Source organism: Rousettus aegyptiacus, unplaced genomic scaffold (genome assembly GCF_014176215.1).
Source record: "Rousettus aegyptiacus isolate mRouAeg1 unplaced genomic scaffold, mRouAeg1.p scaffold_m13_p_3, whole genome shotgun sequence".
NCBI classification, from domain to species: Eukaryota; Metazoa; Chordata; class Mammalia; order Chiroptera; family Pteropodidae; genus Rousettus; species Rousettus aegyptiacus.
Window position 1 is genome coordinate 96,223,680 of NW_023416306.1, and position 19,048 is coordinate 96,242,727.

The 19,048-nt window shown below is 33.4% G+C and overlaps 1 protein-coding gene across 23 annotated transcripts in view; it reads left to right on the top strand.

Moving 5' to 3' along the window:
* The first annotated feature begins 2,548 nt into the window (after positions 1 to 2,548).
* Positions 2,549 to 19,048, top strand: part of RALGAPA1 (Ral GTPase activating protein catalytic subunit alpha 1) — a 207,855-nt gene continuing 191,355 nt past the window's right edge. For 11 of the 23 annotated variants that reach the window (XM_036218044.1, XM_016152109.2, XM_016152103.2 and 8 more), the window contains exon 1: positions 2,553 to 3,116. In XM_036218044.1, coding sequence (XP_036073937.1) covers positions 3,011 to 3,116 — 106 coding nt within the window. In that variant the 5' untranslated portion in view covers positions 2,553 to 3,010. Of the gene's footprint in view, positions 3,117 to 19,048 lie in introns of all 23 variants that reach the window. The other 12 variants (XM_016152096.2, XM_016152091.2, XM_016152092.2 and 9 more) reach the window with 3 other exon arrangements.

Here is a 19,048-nt window from a genome sequence, read left to right on the forward strand (position 1 = left end):
TTTTTTTATCTCTTAAAATTTATTTAGAAAGGAGTGGATACTCAAACCTTGCTAAGACATGGTGGTGGAGAGAAAATCACTGCCATTTCTAGTGCACACAGCTGGAAATGGTGAAACCCTGAACCTGAATAAAGGTTGTGATAATGGAGAGAAGAGGACCAAATCAAGAAATATTTAAGGAGTAGAATAATCAGGTCGTGGTAACTTATTGGACAAGAGAGAAGAAGAATCCTTAAGATGATACTAGTTTCTGGATCGTAAAACTGGGATGACAATGTTTATTATTGACAAAGATATTTGATAAAGAAGGAAGATAAGGTTTGAGAGGAGGCAAGTCAAAGACAATAAGTACAATTTTGCATATATATTAATTTTGAGTAGCTTGTGGAAACTATAAGTGGTGAGGTCTAATTATTGTCTCAGAAAACAGACTTGGGTTACAGGAGGGAACACCAGTGTCTTATCCAAATAAACGATAGAATCATGGGATCTGATGACTCTTCTGCTATCAAAAGAAACAATTCTATAATGTAAGCTTAACAATTTAAAACTCAAAGAATATTTATTCTGTGCCATCGTAGGACATAGAGATAATTTTTTAAAAAATAGCCCTCATTTTAAGGAGTTTCTATAGATACATCTTCATTTACTTTGTGAGTTTAAAACTGATACATTAGATATTCTTAATTTTCTTTAAAAAACTTGTTTTTTAAATTCTAAAAGCAATATGTGCTTTTTGTAAAAAAAAAAACTAATCAAAATATAAAGAAGAAAGTGAAAATCACCTTTAATTCTAATTTGCAGATATAATCACAATTTTGGAGTATCTGTTCTTTTTTCTAACTATATTTTACACACATAATTTTTCAGTTTTGATAACATACATATTTTCAGTTTTGTATCTGCTTTTTCAGTTAATAGCGTCCTGAGTATTTTCTGTCATTAAAACGTCTTAATAATTTTCATGATTGTATAATATTCCGTCTATTAGACAATCATCTCTTTCCTAATAGATATTCATAGTTTCCAATCTTTCAATGTTATATATTATGCTTTAATATTTTTATATATTTTTCTCATTTCTGATTTTTTAAGAATGGCTCTAAAAGTGGAACTAATGAATCAAGGTATAGAAGTATTTTAAGTGTCTTGACACATAATGCCAAATTTTAATTTCTTCAAGTAAGCTTGCAGCAATAGGAGTGTCTGCTGTCACATTCACCAGCAGTAAGATGGTTAATTTAAAAACAATCTTTACTAATTTGACTGATAAAACATTATTGTTAAAAATAAATTATGTATATTAAGTAAAAGAAGCCAGACACAAAATGTATACTGTATGCTTACATTTATATAAAACCCTAGAAATGAAAACTCCAAAGTGACAGAAAGCTCAGTGGATGGCTGTGGACCAGGGATGGGACAGTGGGAAGGATGGATAACTAGGGGGCAAGAGGAAAATTTTGAGGGTGATGGATATGTTCACTGTTTTCATTGTGGTGATGTTTTCATGGTTGCATGCAAACATAGAAGTTACCAAACCGTACCCTTTAAAAATGTTCAGTTTATTGTATATTAATTACGCCTTAATGAAGTTATTTAAAAATTGTTTAAAAATACTGTTTTAACCTGATTTTTTAAATTACTAACAAGTGTGAGGTGGGGAGGTATATGGGGTAAAAGGGGTCAAATACGTGGTGACAGAAAGAAACCTACATATGGATGGTGAACACAGCGCCATAGCAACATGTCTTATTGATGAATTATGCACCTAAAACTTACTGGATTTCGTTAACTGATGTCACCGTAATAAAAATAAATAAATTTAAAAAATTCCTAATGAGTGAACATTTTTTCACACGTTTTAGTTATGAGCACACACTTCTGTGATTTTTCCAAGTTCTCTACTAATTTTCTAACTGTGCCTTAATTTCCTCCTGAATTTGTGAATTCTTTACACTTTAGGAAAATTCACCCTTAAAGTTCTTTAGATTTCTTTTGTCTGTAATTTTTTGTTAAGCATGCTTTGGGAGAATTCATTTATTTGTAGCAGATAATTTTAACCAAGAAAACATACTATAACCCTACAAATCTCTAAACTACAGTAAATTGTTAACCATCACTTTGCAAAACAAAAATCTTTTAAACAAAATTCAAATTAACAAATGAATGGGTGTTACAACCAATGCCTTCAGAATTGCTATCTAAAATACACTGCTCATCTGTTTTTATGTTTTGGAGCTATGTTCTTAAGTTACTACGACATAGTAAACAGTGGAGATGAAGGACCTTTTTAAACAAAAAGTATGGGATACTACTCTGGGAGTTTGGCTAGGAATTATTTCGCTTACAATAACGCACGCAGTAAATTACCTTCTCTGACTTTCTTGGGCTCCTCCTTTGGCTGCTTACACAAGAAACCAAAAGGGGGAGACCTAATGCTACGGATGATCTCACGCTGGCATGACATCAAGAAACCTTGACGTCAGAAGGCGGTTGCCACGGGGACCATTCGCCACTGACGGCAGAGTCGTGAAATCCCATCACTACTCTCAGTCTCCGTTCCGGCGTCTGCAGGGTCTAAGCTGCTAAAGACGCTTTAACCTTAAGGGGGCCTCAGGGAGAGAGGAATTGTGCTACTGCTGCCGAGGGCTCCACCTCTGCGGCTCCAGGTCTTGGGCCCTGGCCTCTAGCGGCGAGGGCCGGCCGCAGGAAGAGGGCGGCGGCGACGGGCGACTCACTCGGGTCTCCCTTGCCCCGTGCAGGGCTGGGAGAAGGGATCCGCCATATTGGAGCCAGAGCCGAAGGTGCCTTGTAGCCGCGGCGCGAGGCGGGTGGAGGTGGCGGCCCTGTCCTGGATCTGGGAGGAGTCGGCTGCGCCTGGGCCAGCAAGTCTGGGGAGTGAATGAGCCGCTCACGCTAGTCTCCTCCCCGCCCACTCCCTCACTTTCCGCCGCCGGGACCGGGCCGGGAGGGGGCCGGAGACGGCCGTGGCGGCGGCAGCGGTAAGATGTTTTCCAAGAAGCCGCACGGGGACGTGAAGAAGTCTACCCAGAAGGTGCTGGACACCAAGAAGGACGCGCTGACCCGCCTCAAGCACCTGCGCATCGTCATTGGTGAGCAGCGAGCGGTGGCGGCACCCAGAGGCCCGGGTTGCCCGGCCTTCACCCTCCTGGGAGTCCCCGGGGACTCCCCTGGTCCTGGAGCGGTGCGGGAGCAGGGGGCGAGGCGTTGCCTCTGCAGGGACGCGGGAGGGCAGTTAATTTGGAGAAAACTTGGCTGTTGCCAAACACTAATCACCACTTACACAGGGTTATCTAATTTTGCGTTAATAGTCTGGTCATTTTTAAAAACGAGTATTACCCTAAAAACTTAGGTCTTTTTTAGACTTTCGGGAAACTTGTTGTGGATAATGGTGTTTATAGGATATGTTTGTCAGATGACTGCCGTCATTCTAACCCAGTAGAAGAAAAAAAAAATACTCAGACGATATAGACCTTAATTTTTCAAGTTTCCTGGCTAATGAGGGCCAGGAGGAAGCAGTTATACCTCCTTGGGAAATGGGTGGTTCCCAAAAAGCTTGTGGGAAAGAGCCCCGCCCTTTGTTAATACACCTTGTTCGTCATTACTGTCATTTAGAGGGAGAAGTATTCATTAAAGAAAACAAGGTAGTTTACAGCTTCCTTTGTTTCTAAATACTTGTATAGAATTCTATTTTTATTTAATTAAAAATTTCTTACCATCTTTTTTCCTCTACTTCTGTTTTGGCAAACCAAAGACTGCTTTGAGTTTTGCGTATATTATTAAACGATATTTTGGATACTAGGCGTTTCGTAGGCTGATAAGGGCTATAATAATATTTATGCAACATCTGGTCCAGTACTTGGATCTTTTTATGTGAAATTTGAGGTTAAAAGGAAAGTTGATTTGCGTCCACCAATACAGAGGCAGAACTGCGTTTCGAACCCAGAGGTCTGAATCCTAGTTCAAAGTTTATTATTATCTTAAGCTCTCGTCCTGTGTGTTTTGAAAAGTGACGTTTATTCAGTGATATAATTAAGTCCTTTATTTGAGGTGTGTGTTTTTCAACTATGTTGTTTGTTCATATAACTAATAACACCCAACATTTGTATGGTACTTTACTTACTGTTTACAGAATGGTTTCACATAAATTATAATCAATTTTCACAATAACCGTATGGGTAGATATCATTATTCTCCATTTTTTAGAAATGAGAAAGCTGAAGTTTGTGAACATTAAGTGGTGGTCCAGGTGCTAGGAGGCAGAGCCAGAACTGGGGCCCAGATATCATGTCTCTGGTTTGTTTTTTACTCTTCCTGCATTTATGACAGCAAATCTTTATCACTAGTAAGTTGTATTTATTCCTGTGGAAATTAAATCCAGTTTAGTGATATAAAAAGAAGCCCAATTTTCAAGAAAATATAAATCTTCTAAATATAGTGGAGATTGTGATCTTTTTATTTTTCTTCATTCTACTTGAGTTAACTCTTTGAAGAAAAGATTTGGCTGAGACAAAGTTAATGTGTGAATGTAGGAGATAAATCAGATAATGGCAGTTTGAAATTGTAGACTTAAATGGAATTTGACACCTACTTTGGACAAACTAGGTTGGGTAATGGCAGAGCTATAAAGTTGAGTTCCAATGGAATATTGACATTTCCTAAGTTAACTGCTGTAGTTCTTTAATTATTGAGTGTTTAAGGAATGGTTCATATATACTTTCTTGGCACAGAAGTTTCTTCCATGTGGGAGACAGTCTGAAATAAGAGATCACACATGTCACGTATTTTGTCCGGCCTAGCTTCATGAGTTTGAAAACAAAACAATAATTTAAAAAACAAAACAAAACAAAAAACCCTTTTGCTTTTTAGTAATTTATGGGCTTTTGAAAAATAGAGCATATACCGTATATAAACATTTGAAATATCCTTAGAATTGTCAAATAGAGACCATTATGCTTTCAAATTCTCTGCCCTATGCATGGAAGACGTCCATGTGCAAGATTATTACATCTCAGTAATATTAGAACAGTAATTCTCAGCCAGGACAATTTTGCTCCACCTCAGGGACACTGGTAATGTTTGCAGACACTTTTGCTTGTCACAACATGGGGAAGGTGCTTCTGGCATCTAGTGGATAGCAGGAGTGCTGCTAAACATCTTACAATGCACAGGATAATCCCTCACAACAATATTCTAGCTCTAAGTGTCGATAGTGCTGAAATTTAGAAATCTTGTCAAAATATAGAGTAAAAGAGGAACCTACCTCTAAATGCTATGCATGCTATACTTGGTTCTAATATGTTAATTGAATAAAATATCCTGCATTTTAAAAAGGTTATAATTATTTTGTTTGAAATAGGGTTAGTGTAGTTTCTGAGAAAATGAGTGGGAGAAAGAATGACAAAAGCTGAAAAGCATCTTAGAGGTTCACCAATTAGGCACCTCATTTTGCAGATAGAAGAGCCACTTTAAATCCTTTTTGGAAATGGTTGCAAGTTTTACATAAAGTAACACTATGCGGAAACTGGTTTGCAGAGTAATTGGGTATTGCCAATTACACAGGATTTTGATTTTGATTTGGTTCTGCCTGAACTATATTTTTAACTCTTAGCTTGAACTGCCATTTACTCAGGGTATTTAAAGAATTCAGTGGATCCAAATATATAGGAACATATGTAAACATTCAGGGTAAACTTTTTTCCTGGCAGGTGTTCCCACTGTAGGACAATTACAGCTGAATTTATAGACTTTGACTCTGAAGGATTCAGATTTAAATCTGCTGTGTTTATTGATATTACTATACATTTGATTTGTAGGAACTGGAAGTTAAGAGTTTTTACTTTTTAGAGACTAAAGTTTTGTCTAGTTTCTAAAGTTTTGTGTTATCCTCTTTCCCCCCCTTTGTTTTTCTGTTTCTTTTTTTATAACAGTCTTAAGATAATGATATTAAGTTAGCACATGTAAAGTGGCTAACTTAATGCCTGGCATATAGTGGATATTGGCTAAGTGTTAATTTTCATCTATGGCAAGGTAACAGTTCGGTATTCTTGATTTAAAAAGACGAGTGTTTATTTAATGAATATATCGATTATTGTTGAATCATTCTAGAATTTCTAGTAATTTTATTGAGTTATAATTGGCATACAATAAATTGCACATATTTATAACATAATTGAATAATTTTTGGCATATATATACTTTGTGAAGCCACCATGACAATCAAGATTAGGAGCATACCCAGACAATCAAGATAATAAGTATCTACAACCTCCTAAAGTTTCCTTTGCCTCTTTGTCATCCCTTACTTCCACCTCTACTTGCACCAACCCCTCCTCCCTGGGCAATCACTGATATACTGTCACTCTAGATTAGTTTGCATTATCTAGAAATTTAGATATATGGAATTATACAATATTTACTCTTTTTTTTTTGTTTGGTTTCTTTTATACATCGTTATTATTTTGAAATTAATCAGTATTATTGTGGGGTGTGTTAATAGTACATTGCTTTTATTGCCGAGTAGTATACCATTGTATAGATATGCCACAGTTTGATTATCTGTTTACCTATTGATGGACATACGGGTTTTCACTTTGAGCTATTGCAACTAAAGGTGCTATGAGGTGTACTTGTATATACATATGCTTTCTTTTCTCTTGGATAAATACTTACGAATGGAATGGCTACATCATATGGCAGTTGTGCATTTAAGAAACTGCCATGCTGTTTTTTTTACCATTTTACATTCTTAACAGCAGTGTATGGAGGGTACTAGTTTCTCCACTTGTTATTATTGCCAGTCTTAATTTTAGCCACCATAAGAAGTGTGTGGTGGTTGTAATTAGTGTTCTGGTAATTAATAACATTGAGCTTCTTTTCCTGTGCCTGTGTGCCATTATATAATTTCTTGATAAGGGTCTGTTCACATCTTTTACCTATTTTTAAATTAAGTTGTTTTCTTATTCAGTTTTGAAAATTCTTTATATATTCTAGATAAAAGTACTTTATCAGATTCCAACCTACCCCCCCCCCGCCGCCCCCCAGTTTTTGGATTTTCTTTGAAGGAGTAGGGATTCTTAATTTTGATTAAGTCCATGTTTCAAATTTTTCTTTTATGATTTATATTTTTGGTATTGTATCTAAAATCTTTGCCTTAACCAAAGTAATAATGATTTTCTTATATGCTTTCTTCTAGAAAATTTGTAATTTTAGGACCAATATTTAGGTCCGTAATCCATCTTTTGTTGTTAACTTTATAAATAAACGGTTTGAGGTATTGATTTGAAGTTTGTTTGCATATGGAGGTCCAATTGTTCCAGCACCATTTGTTGAAAAAGACTGCCCTTTCATTACTGAATTGTCTTTGTACTTCTTCCAAAACTCAGTCTTTATATGTGTGGGTCTATTTCTGGACTCTGTTTTGTTCCTGTGATCTATTTGTTTGTGTTGGTGCCAATACCACTATGTTTTTTTTATGTACTGTAACTTGATAGTAGATCTCAAAGTCAGGTAGTCTTGTCTAACTTTGTTCTTTTTCGAAGGTTTTTTGGGGGGAGTTGGGCTATGCCAGGTCCTTTGCATTCCTACATGAGTTTTAAGATTAGCTTGTTAATTTTTAAAAAATAAATAAATGAGATAAAATTATCTTGCTGATATTTTGGTCAGGATTATGATGAATCTATAGGTCAATTTGGGGAAAGTTGAAAACAATATTGAATTCTCTGACTCATAAACAAGGTATGTTTTCTCTATTTGTATAGGCTTCTTTAATTTCTCTAGCAGTGTTTTATAGTTTTTAATGTACAAATCTTACACGACTTTTGTCACTTATCCCTAAATATTTTCTACTTTCGATGCTCTTGTAAATGGCATCTTTATATCCATTTCTGGTTGTTTTTGCTAGTGCAAGACAATACAATTGATTTTTGTATATCGAGCCTTGTATTCTGAAACCTTGCTAAACTCAGTTCTATTCATTTTTTATAGATTTCATTGGATTTTTTTACATAAGCAATAGCATTGTCTATGAATGGAGACAGTTTCACAGCTTCTTTCTAAACTGGATGCCGTTATTTTTTTTTCTTGCCTTTTTGAACTCACTAGAATCTCTAATATATTGTAGAATAGAAATGGTGAGAGTGGACATTCTTGTTTTGTTTTTGATTTTGGTAAAACAGTAATTTTTTATCATACAATATGATGTCCACTGTAGGTTTTTCATAGATGCCTTTATCGCTTTAAGAGTCATTCAATTCCTAATTTGCCTGAGAGTTTTCATCAGGAATGGATGTTGGGTTTATCAAATACTTTACTACTTCTATTGAAATGAACAGTTGTTTATTTTTTCATTTGTTAATATAATGAATTATAGTTACTACTTTTCAGCTGTTAAATCAACTGCAGTCATGGGATAAAGCTCACTTGGTCGTGTTGTATTGTAATATTTATATATTAGATTTGATATGCTAAAATTTTGCTTATGATATATATTTATGTTCATGAAGGATACTGGTCTGTACTTTTTGTGTAATGTTTTTGGTTTTGGTACTAGGTGATGTTAGCCTCATAGTGTTGAAAAGTGTTCCTTTAAATTTTCTGGAAGTATTCATGAGAAGTGGTATTATTTTTCCTTAAATTTTGGGTAGAATTTACCAGTGAGGCCATCTGGATGTGTAGTTTTCTCTGAGGGAAGATTTTTAACTACTTTAATAGATAGAGGGCTTTTCAGGTTATTTATTTCTTGTGTAAGCATTGATAGTATGTCTTTCAAGGAATTTTCTCATTTCATACAAGTTGTTAAATTTATGTGTATAAAGTTGTTCATAATATTCCCTTATTATCCTTTTGATATCAGTAGAATTTGGAAATGTCATCCCTCTTTTTTCAGATATACATAATTTGTCTTTTCCTGATCAGCCTGACTAGAGGCTTATCCCATTTTATTGATCTTGTAAAAGAACCAGCTTGTTGCTTTGGTTTTTTTCTCTAGTTCTGTTTTTATTTTTTTGACTTCTGCTTTGATCTTTATTTCTTTTTTTCTGCTTTATTTTAGTCCCCCCTCCCCGCCCCCCAATCATCTCTTAAGCCATCTCATGGGGTTTTTAACAAATGAGAAAGCTCTTTTTTAGTTTTAGTTTAATATGTCCTTTTTCTAGTGTTTTAAAATGCAAACTGAGGTTAATGATTTAAGACCTCTTTTCTTTCTAATATATGCACTTGGAGATATAAAATTTCCCCTATTATAAATTCTACAAATGATGATATTTTGTATTTTTAGTTTCAATTAGGTCCAAAATGCATTCTTCCTTTCCTTTTGATTTCTTTGTTCCATGGATTATTTACATTTGTGTTCTTTAGTTTCAAATATTTGTGCATTATTCAGCTATCTTTCTGTTCTTGATGTCTATTTTGTTATAGTCAGAAAACATGTTTATGATTTGAATTTTTTCTAATTTATTGAAATTTGAACATGGTTATGACTTGAATTCTTTAAAATTATTGAAATTTGGTAGCCCAGAATGTTTTAACTTAATAGATATTCCATATGCACTTCTCTCCCCCCCCCCGTGTGTGCGTGTGTGTGTGTGTGTGTGTGTGTGTGTGTGTGTGTGTAGTGCTGTTGTTAGGTTGAATGTTCTAAAAATGTCAATTAGGACAAGTTGTTTGAGAATGTTCAAGTCCTCTATAGCCTTGCTCAATTTCTGTCTACTTGTTTTTATCAGTTATTGACTGGGGTGGAGCGATGCTGAAGTTTCTGACTGTAATTGTGGGTTTTCTTGGTCTATTTCTTTGCAATTCTGTCATGTTTGGCTTTGTGTATTTTGAAGCTCTGTTAGATTCCTAAACATTTAGGATTATTTCCTCTTGATAAAATGACTCCTTTATTATTATGAAATGATCTCTTTATCCATGGTAATAGTCTTTACTCTGGAATCTACTTCGATAGTATTGTAGCCACTTCCACTTTAGTTGACTAGTGTTGGTAGGGTATACATTTTCCTGTTTTTAAAATCTATTTGTATCCTTATATTCAAGTGGCTTTCTTGTTGGCAGCATATGATTGAGTTTTACTTTTTTATCTAATCTAGAAATCTCTTAATTGAGATGTTTGGGTAATGTGCATTTTTTCTCTTTGTCCCATACTATTATATGGTGCTACATCCCCAGAATTTACCTTATAACTAGAATTTATCATAGCTTTCAAACATTTTCACCCATTTCCTCCACACCTCCTGCCTCTGGCAGACACTATTATACTGTCTGCTTCTAAGAGCTTGGTTTTATTAGATTCACATGTAAGTATAATCATACAGTATGGAACTTTCTCTGATTTATTTCACTTAGCATAATGCCCTTGAGATCCACCAATTTTGTAGCAAATGGCAGAATTTTCTTTTTTTGTGGCTGAATAATATTCCATTTTATGTATATGTGTGTGCACGTATACAAACACATATCACATTTTTTTTTGATTGATTCCACCATTGAGGGACACCTTGATCGTTTCCATGTCTTGGATATTGTAGATGGTGCAGTGAACATGGTGGGTACAGATATCTCTTTAAAGTAGTGATTTTGTTTCCTTTGGATCGATACCCAGAAGTAAAATTGCTAGATCATATGGTAGTTGCATTTTTAATTTTTTGAGGAGCCTCCATACTTTTTTCCATAGTGGCTGCACCAATTTATATGCTCACAAGAGTGCACAGAGGTTCCCTTTTCTCTACATCCTCACCAACATTTGTTATTTCTTGTCTTTTAGATAAGAGCCATCCTAACAAGTGTGAGGTGATATCTCATTGTGGTTTTGGTTTCCATTTCCCTGATAATTACTGATGGTGGAGCACCTTTTCATGTACCTGTTGGCCATCTTGTATATATTGAGAAAAATGTCTATTTAGATCATCTGACCATTTTTAGTTGGAATTTTATTTTGCTATAAAGTCATGTGTTCTTTATATATTTTGGTTATTAATCCCATATTACATATGATTTGCAAATATTTTCTCTCATTCATTAGGTTCCCTTTTCATGTTGTTGATGGTTTTCTTTGCTCTTCAGAGGCTTTTTAATTTGATATGATCCCACTTGTTTATTTTTGTTTTGTTGTCTTTGGTGTCAGTCAGAAAATTATCCCCAAGACAGATGTCAGGGAGCTTGCTGCCTATTTTTTCTTCTAGAAGTTTTTTGGTTTCAGGTATTACATTCTAGTCTTTAATCCATTTTGAATTAATTTCGTACATGGTATAAGATAGGGATCAAGTTTTGTTCTTTTGCATATGGCTGTCAATTTTTCCAACACCATTTAGTGATGAGACTATCCTCTACCCATTGTATATTCTTGGTTTCTATGTTGTAAATTAATTGGCCGTATAGGAATAGATTTTTTTCTGGGTTCTCTGTTTTGTTCCATTGATATATGTGCCCATGTTTATGACAGTATCATACTGCCCTGGTTATTATAGCTTCGTAATATGTTTGAAATCAGGGAGTGTGATGCCTGCTGCTGTGTTCTTCTTTCTCAAGATTGCATTGGCTAATTGGGATCTTACATGGTTCCACACAAATTTTAGGATTTTAAAAGTCTATTTCTGTGAAAAATGCCATTGGAATATTTATAGGGACTGCATTGATTGTGTAGAGTGCTTTGGTTTATATAGACATTTTAACTTTATACTTCCTATCCACGATCATGGAATCTTTCCATTTATTTGTGTCTTCATTTTCATTCATTAGTCAAAGTGTCCTATAGATTTCAGTGTGCAGATCTTTTGCCTCTTTGGTTAAATTTAGTTCTAGGTATTTTGTTCTTTCTGACGTAATTGTAAATGGGACTGTTTCTTAATTTCTTTTTCTGATAGGTCGTTGTTAGTGTATAGAAGTACAATTGAATTTTGCATATTGATTTTGTATCCTGCAGCTTTATCGAACTTGTTTATTTGAATAGTTTTTTGGTGGATTCTTTAGGATGCTCTATATTACAAGATTATGTCACCTGTAAATAGAACTGTTTTACTTCTTCATATCAGATTGGATGCCTTTTACTACTTCCTCTTGCAAGGACTTCCAACAGTGTGTTAATTAAAAGTGGTGAGAGTGAGCATCCTTATCTTGTCCTTGTTCTTAGAGTAAAAGCTTTTAGCTTTTCACCATTGAGTGTGATGTTATCTGTAGACTTGTCATATGTGACCTTTATTATGTAGACTTTCATTCTCTCTCTACCCAGTTTGTTTCCATTATGAATGAGTGTTGAATTTTGTCAGATGTTTTTTCTGTACTTAATCAGAGGATCATATGATTTTTATACTTTTGTTAATGTGATGAATTACACTGATTGATTTGTGGGTGTTTAATTATCTTACCTGAAATAAATAACACCTAGTCATAGTTATGATCTTTTTAGTTTGCTGTTGACTTTGGTTTGCTAATGTTTTGTTGAGAATTTTTGTATCTTTGTTCTTGAGGGACACAGTAATGTTCTTTTTTTTTGTCTGGTTTTGTTATCAGGGTAATGTTGGCCTTGTAAAATGAGTCTGGAAGTATTTCTTTCTCTCCTGTTGCACAGAAGAGTGAGAAAGATTAGTGTGTGTGTGTTTTTTTTTTTTAATGTTTGGTAGAATTCATCAGTGAAGTTACCTATCTGGACTTTTCTCTGTTGGGAGCTTTTTGATTACCAATTCAATCTTAATGTTTAGATTCAGACCAATAACTAGTCATTGAAAGCTGGATGATCTATATTTAATGTCATTATTGGTTTGGTTAAGTTTGTCATCTCACCGTTTTCCATTTAACCTGTTTGTTCTTAGTTCACATTCCCCTACCCCACCCTCCTTATTTTTGCCTTTTCTATTAGTTGAGTAAATTTATGATTCTTTTTTAATCCCCTTTGTTTGCTTATTAGCTGTAATCTTGTTTTATTTTATTGATTGTTTTGTGATCTATAGTACACATCTTTAATTTACCAGAGTTCACTAGTAAGTCATACCACTTTTTATATCGTATAAGAACTTTACGAAAGTGTACTTTCATTTCTCTCCCCTTCTCCCTGCCCCCCAGCTTTAATACTTTTTCGTCATACATTTACTTCTACATGTTGGAAATTTTACACTATTATTTTGTTTAAACAAGTAGTTATCTTTAAAGATTTTAAAATAATAAGACAAAGGCTATGTTTACCCATGTAGTACTGTTTTTAATGCTCTTCATTCCTTCACATACGTATTTCCATCCATCCAGTATCATTTTGTTTCTGTCTGAAGGACATCCTTTAACATTTCTTCGGTGATGAAGACCTGGTGATGCTTATGCTTTTGTTTGTGTGAAAGAATTTTGCCTTCTTTTTTGAAAGATATTTGGTTTAGAATTCTAGATTGATTGCTTTTTCCCTTTGTCCTTTAAAGATTTTACTCCACTGTCTTTGCATTGTTTTTGATAAGAAGTCCACTATCATCTTTATCTTACTCTATCATTTTTTTCTAGCTACTTTTAATATTTTCATCACTAATTTTGAGAAATATGTGCTGTGGTGTAGTTTTTAAAATATTTTTGGCTTGGAGTTCATTGAACTTATTAGATTCTTGGGTTTATAGTTTTCATAAAGTTTGGGGATATTTTAGCTATTTTTCCCCATTTTTCCCATTCCTTTTGTAATTTCATTTATTAGCATATTAGTATACTAATAGATGAGTATATTGGAAAGTATTAATATATTGAAAGGCTTCATAGTGGGAAGAGAACTGACATTCTTTTAATTTTTTGCGTTCTTTTTTCTCTGTTTTATCTTGGATAGTTTCTATTGCTGTGTTTTCAAGTTCAGTAGTCTTTTCTTTTGCTACATGTCTATCTAGTTTATTTTTCATATTAGACATTATTTTTATCTAGTTCATTTTGCTTACATATTGCATATGCAAGTTATATTATTTATATGTCTATTTTGAACATGCAGAATGCAATTTAAATTATATCAGTACTGTTATTCTAACATCTCAACTCTGGGTCAGTTTCAATCAGTTGATTATTCTCTTCATCCTGAGTTTTTTCCTTCTTTGTATTCTGAGTAATCTTTAGATGTCTTATATTGTGAATTTTACCTTCTTAGCTTCTAGATATTTTTGTGTTCTTATAAATTGTTGAGCTTTTTTACTGGGGTGCAGTTATATTGCTTGGAAACAGCTTGATCATTTCAGGTCTCTCTTTTACAATTTGTTGAGTGAGTCCATCCTACTATGAGGCAGTACCTTCCTAAGTATTCCACTCAAGTGCCCTGTAAATTATGAGGGGCTTTTTTTTTGTAGCCCAGCTCTTGAAAACAGGTACTGTTTGGGGTCTTTCGTAAGCATCTGATACTGTTCTCTCAAATTCTTTTGCATATTTCTTTCTGCCCTCTTGAGAAATTTCCTTACAAGGTGTTATGATCATGCTGGAAAGGTTCTCTTTCCATTTTGTTTGAAACAACAAACAAAATCCTGAAACCTAAGTAACAGTTTTCAAGACCCTGAATGTCATATGCTGATAATAAGAAGTCCTCTTAATGAGACTGAAAATTGGCTTCATAGACAGCAACTAAGACCCATTTTTAAATTTTTTTATATTTGGAGAAGAAATTTATTATTGATTTATTAGTAAAATATATCTGATGTCTTTCTCTTATCTGAAAATACTAACTTTCAACAAAGAAAATGACATTAAAATATCTTAAATCAGAAAAATAAAAACTCATGTTCAGTAGGTATATATGGTTATGCATAAGGATAGAAACAAATACAACATACTCATGAATAACTTAAAAATTATGTAGATCAACTTGGAACAGATGTGGCTAGAAATCTGAAAATGTGTAGGAGTCATTATAAACTGTAAATTGCCTATAAAAATAAACTCACTTGCTATTTGAATATATTTTTAAGGCTTGATATGCAAAATTATTAAGTAATCTTTTATACATGATGTTAGACTTTTATATTCTTTAATTTGTATTTATTCTTTAATTTACATTCTGTAATTTGAATTTTATACTTTAGAAAATTAATTTGACCTCAGTGAAACTCTTTGTTATGAAGAAATGGTTTAGTGAGGTTGTCTATATAAAAAGTGTTACTGATTAATTTGCTTAGTAAAACAAGGTAGTTCAAATCCTTCAAGGCATTTTTTCATTAACATTTCTTTTAGTAAGGATTTTATTTCATCTAAAGGGTTTTACATAGCTTATAGAACTGAATAAAATGTAAAAAAGAACAATTAGTGATAAAAGAAGCAACTGAATACCTACTACTTAAAAAAGGAAACATTATCAGTTTCCAAGGATGAGCTGATTGCAACTGTAAGGCATTGAATTTGGTTCTTAGATTTCCTAGTAGCTAAAATGAAAAGAGAAACAGATTACAAGTTTTCAGTGTCTTAGAAAGAAAAACATGCTTTTTTGGCTGTTGTTAAAACACTTTTTTTTTTTTTTTTACTGTAAATCCAATCACAATTTGTGTGTTTATGGGTTCATATGTTATCTATGTGTCTCTTTTAAGAAAATAGAAAAAGACCATGGAGAAAATAGAATAGTAGGTGATTAGCATGTCTGTTAGTTCTATTTTTTCTAAAATCAAATGTGTACACAATTAAATGTGTTTTTTTTCCTATTTTTGTAAATGACATCACCATCCTTCAGGTTACTAACACATGAAACTTTCATCTTTGATAATGTGATAGAAAAAAATAGATGTGTGTCCCACAAACACCTCAGACTCTAAATATTCCAACATAAATTTATCTTGGTATACCACATTGTCCTTTTTAGCTTCTTGTTGTCCCTTTTGGATACTTTGCATTTCAGTAACCAAAAATTACTGTCTTTACTAATAGTATTACTATGTCATACTACCTTCCTTTCAGGCTTACACCTGGAAGTTTCTACTCTTCCTTCCGTATCATGTAGGCGTAGGAGCTTTTCCTATACTGTACATAATTACCTCTGGGAATTTGGTTGTTTAAAGTAATTATTTATTTATCTATATTCCTGTATCTTTATATCTTTCTGAGGCCAGAGCTGTCTTTTTATCTTCATATCTCCAGACTCAGCACAGTACCTGCAAATAATAGATATTCAGTCAATATTATGTATTTCATGAATGAACATATTAGGGATGAGGAGAGCAAAGTTGCTCTTCTGTGAGCAACTTCCTTTCAGTTGACAATGGAAGGAAAAAAAACACTTAAAGTCACCATTCTCATCTGAAAGAGACCTTGGATTTTCGTTAGTACCTGAAAAATATGTATGACATTATGACAGAGGTTGTCAGATAATCTCCCCAATTATTGAAAGCAATCTTCATAACCCTTATATAACATCTAATAGAAAACATGTGCAGTGAGCCTAACAACATGTTAGCTTTAAACTGTACACCGCCAACCACCCCCCTACCCCACCAATCCCCATTTAACAGAATAAACTGACCTGTAGACATAGAGGAGAAGGTAATGTGAAAATAGAACAGAACACCAAGTTTGTGGCTTTTATTTATCACAGGAGATTACTGCAAATCTCTTGGTGATTTGACCTTTTACTTTTCCTTATAAATTTGAGAATCAGCTTGTTAAATTCAATGATAATACTGTTAGGATTTTTTTTATTGTAGACTAACTATTCCTAAGAGTCTTTATTTAGACTTTCCTTAATGTTTATAATTAAAATTTTATATTTTTTCTCTAAAAAAGATTAGCACATTTTTTTATAGTCAAGAACAGTTACACAGGCACACAGAAAAAAAACAGTTACAAAAAAAATGACTTCTTTTTGCTATCGAAGGAGCTCATGTGACCACTTCATTATATGGTGATTTATGTAAAGGTCAAGAAGAAAGAATGCTGATCTGGATAAAAACATATAAACCACTACTTTATATTTAATAACAGAATAAATTGTAAATATTTTTAATCAGTGTAAAGTAGAAGAAAAAAGTAAGCGAATATATTTTAAATATTGGAATAGGGAAGACCAGTGTTAGAATGTACACCAAAGTTAGAAATTGTCACAGAAATGATTGATAAATTTTTAAATTTCTGACAGTGCAATTCATTATTAACAAAAGAAATAGCAAACTAAGAAACATTTGCAACGTTTAAAAATCAATTTCCTTAATTTATGGAATGTTAAAAATTTCTAAAATTTGGAAAAGATTGTAGTGTGTTGTCAAGACATGGAAACAGACTCATACATTGCTGGCGGAATGTAAATTAGAGGGCAGTTTAACTGTTAAGTATCAAAATTTTAAATATACATATGTATATCCTTTGAAACCACCATTTCCATTTCTTAGTATTCTAAGAATATAAGTGGATAAGTGTGTAGGATGAGTTCAATGTTTAAAATAGTGAAAAGTTTGAACCAATTTAAATACTCATTATCTGGGGATTGATTTCAGAATTTATTCTTACAGTTGAGTATTGTGATTCTTGAGAATTGCTAGCATTCTAATTACTAAGTAGGTTGACTTTATCACATGAACACAAAAGTACATTTTAGATATGGTTCCATTCACTATTTGTGAGACGTTTTTAAGGTATGAACATTTTATAGAAGCTTCTGACATATATTGATAATAATAGCTAATATTTTTGACCACTTATATGTGGCTGGCTCTGGTCCAAACTTTACATGTGTTACCTGACTTAATCTCTACAACAGCCCAGTGTGGTAGAAAATATTGGTCTGTAGTTTCTTTTTCTTATAATGTCTGTCTGATTTTGATTGAGTTTGAAAGTGTTCTGTATTTTGGAAGAGCTGTAGGAGTAACCTATGAAGCCACTGGGATGAGATTTTATTTAAGGTCAGTTTTCTTTATTATTGATTCAGTGTTTTTACGAATCTATTCAGATTGTGTCTTCTTGAGTCAGTATTGTTAGTTTATGTTTTTATAAGAAATTTGTCAGTATCGTATGTTATCTAATTTGCCAGGAAACAGTTGCTCATAGTATTCCCTTAAATTTCTTATTTCTATAAGTTTGATAGTAATATCTTCATTTTCAGTTAAGATTAGTAATTTGAATTTTTTATTTATCACTTTTTATCTTGGACAGTCTGGCCAAAGGATTGTCAGTTTTGTTGATCAGTCTTTTCAGAGAACCAGTTTTATTGAATTTTTTGGATCATTTTTCTCTTCTCTGTTTCACTTATGTCCACTCTAATATTTATTTTCTTCTCCATACTTTAGGGTTATCAGAGTGCTTTTGCTCTTTGTTTTTTAGTTTCTTAAGGTGGAACATTAGGGTATTGGTTTTGAGGTCTTCATTTTCGCATAGGCATTTAAATCTCTAAATTGTCTTCTAAGTACTGTTTTAGCTTGGCGCTACATATTTTGGTACATGTATTTTCATTTACATTCAGTATTTTTTCCCATGGATTCAAGTTACTCTCTAGATGGACTCCTTTTAGTAATTTTATAGGTCAGGCCTGCTAACGACATATTCTCTCAGTTTTTGTGTACCTGTGCATGTCTTAATTCCTTATTAATTTTTTGAAGGATAGTTTCGCTGGATATCGAATTCTCGGTTGCCAGCCTTTTTCTTTAAGCTCTTTGACTATGTCATATCAGTGCCCTCTGGCCTCCATGTTTTCTAATGAGAAATCAGATATTTTTCTTATTGAGGCTTCCTTATTAAGTGATGTGTTGATTCTCTCTTGGTGCTTTCAGAAGTCTCTTTTTATCTTTGTCTTTTGACAGTTTTGTTATAATGTACCTAGTGGTGGGTCTCTGAATTTATTCTACTTGAAATTTATCGAATGTTTTGAATGTGCAGATAAATGTTTTTCATCAAAAATGGGAAATTTTCAGCCATTATTTCTTGAAATAATTCTTTGTCTTTTTTTCTCTTTTCTTTTGGACATCACATACGTATATTGGTAGGTTTGTTTGATGGCGACTCACAAGTCTCTGAGGCTGTTTATTTTTCCTTATTATTTTTTGTTCTATTCCTCAGACTGCATGATCTCAATTTATCTTTAATTTTGCTGATATTTTATTGTGCAGTTCATATG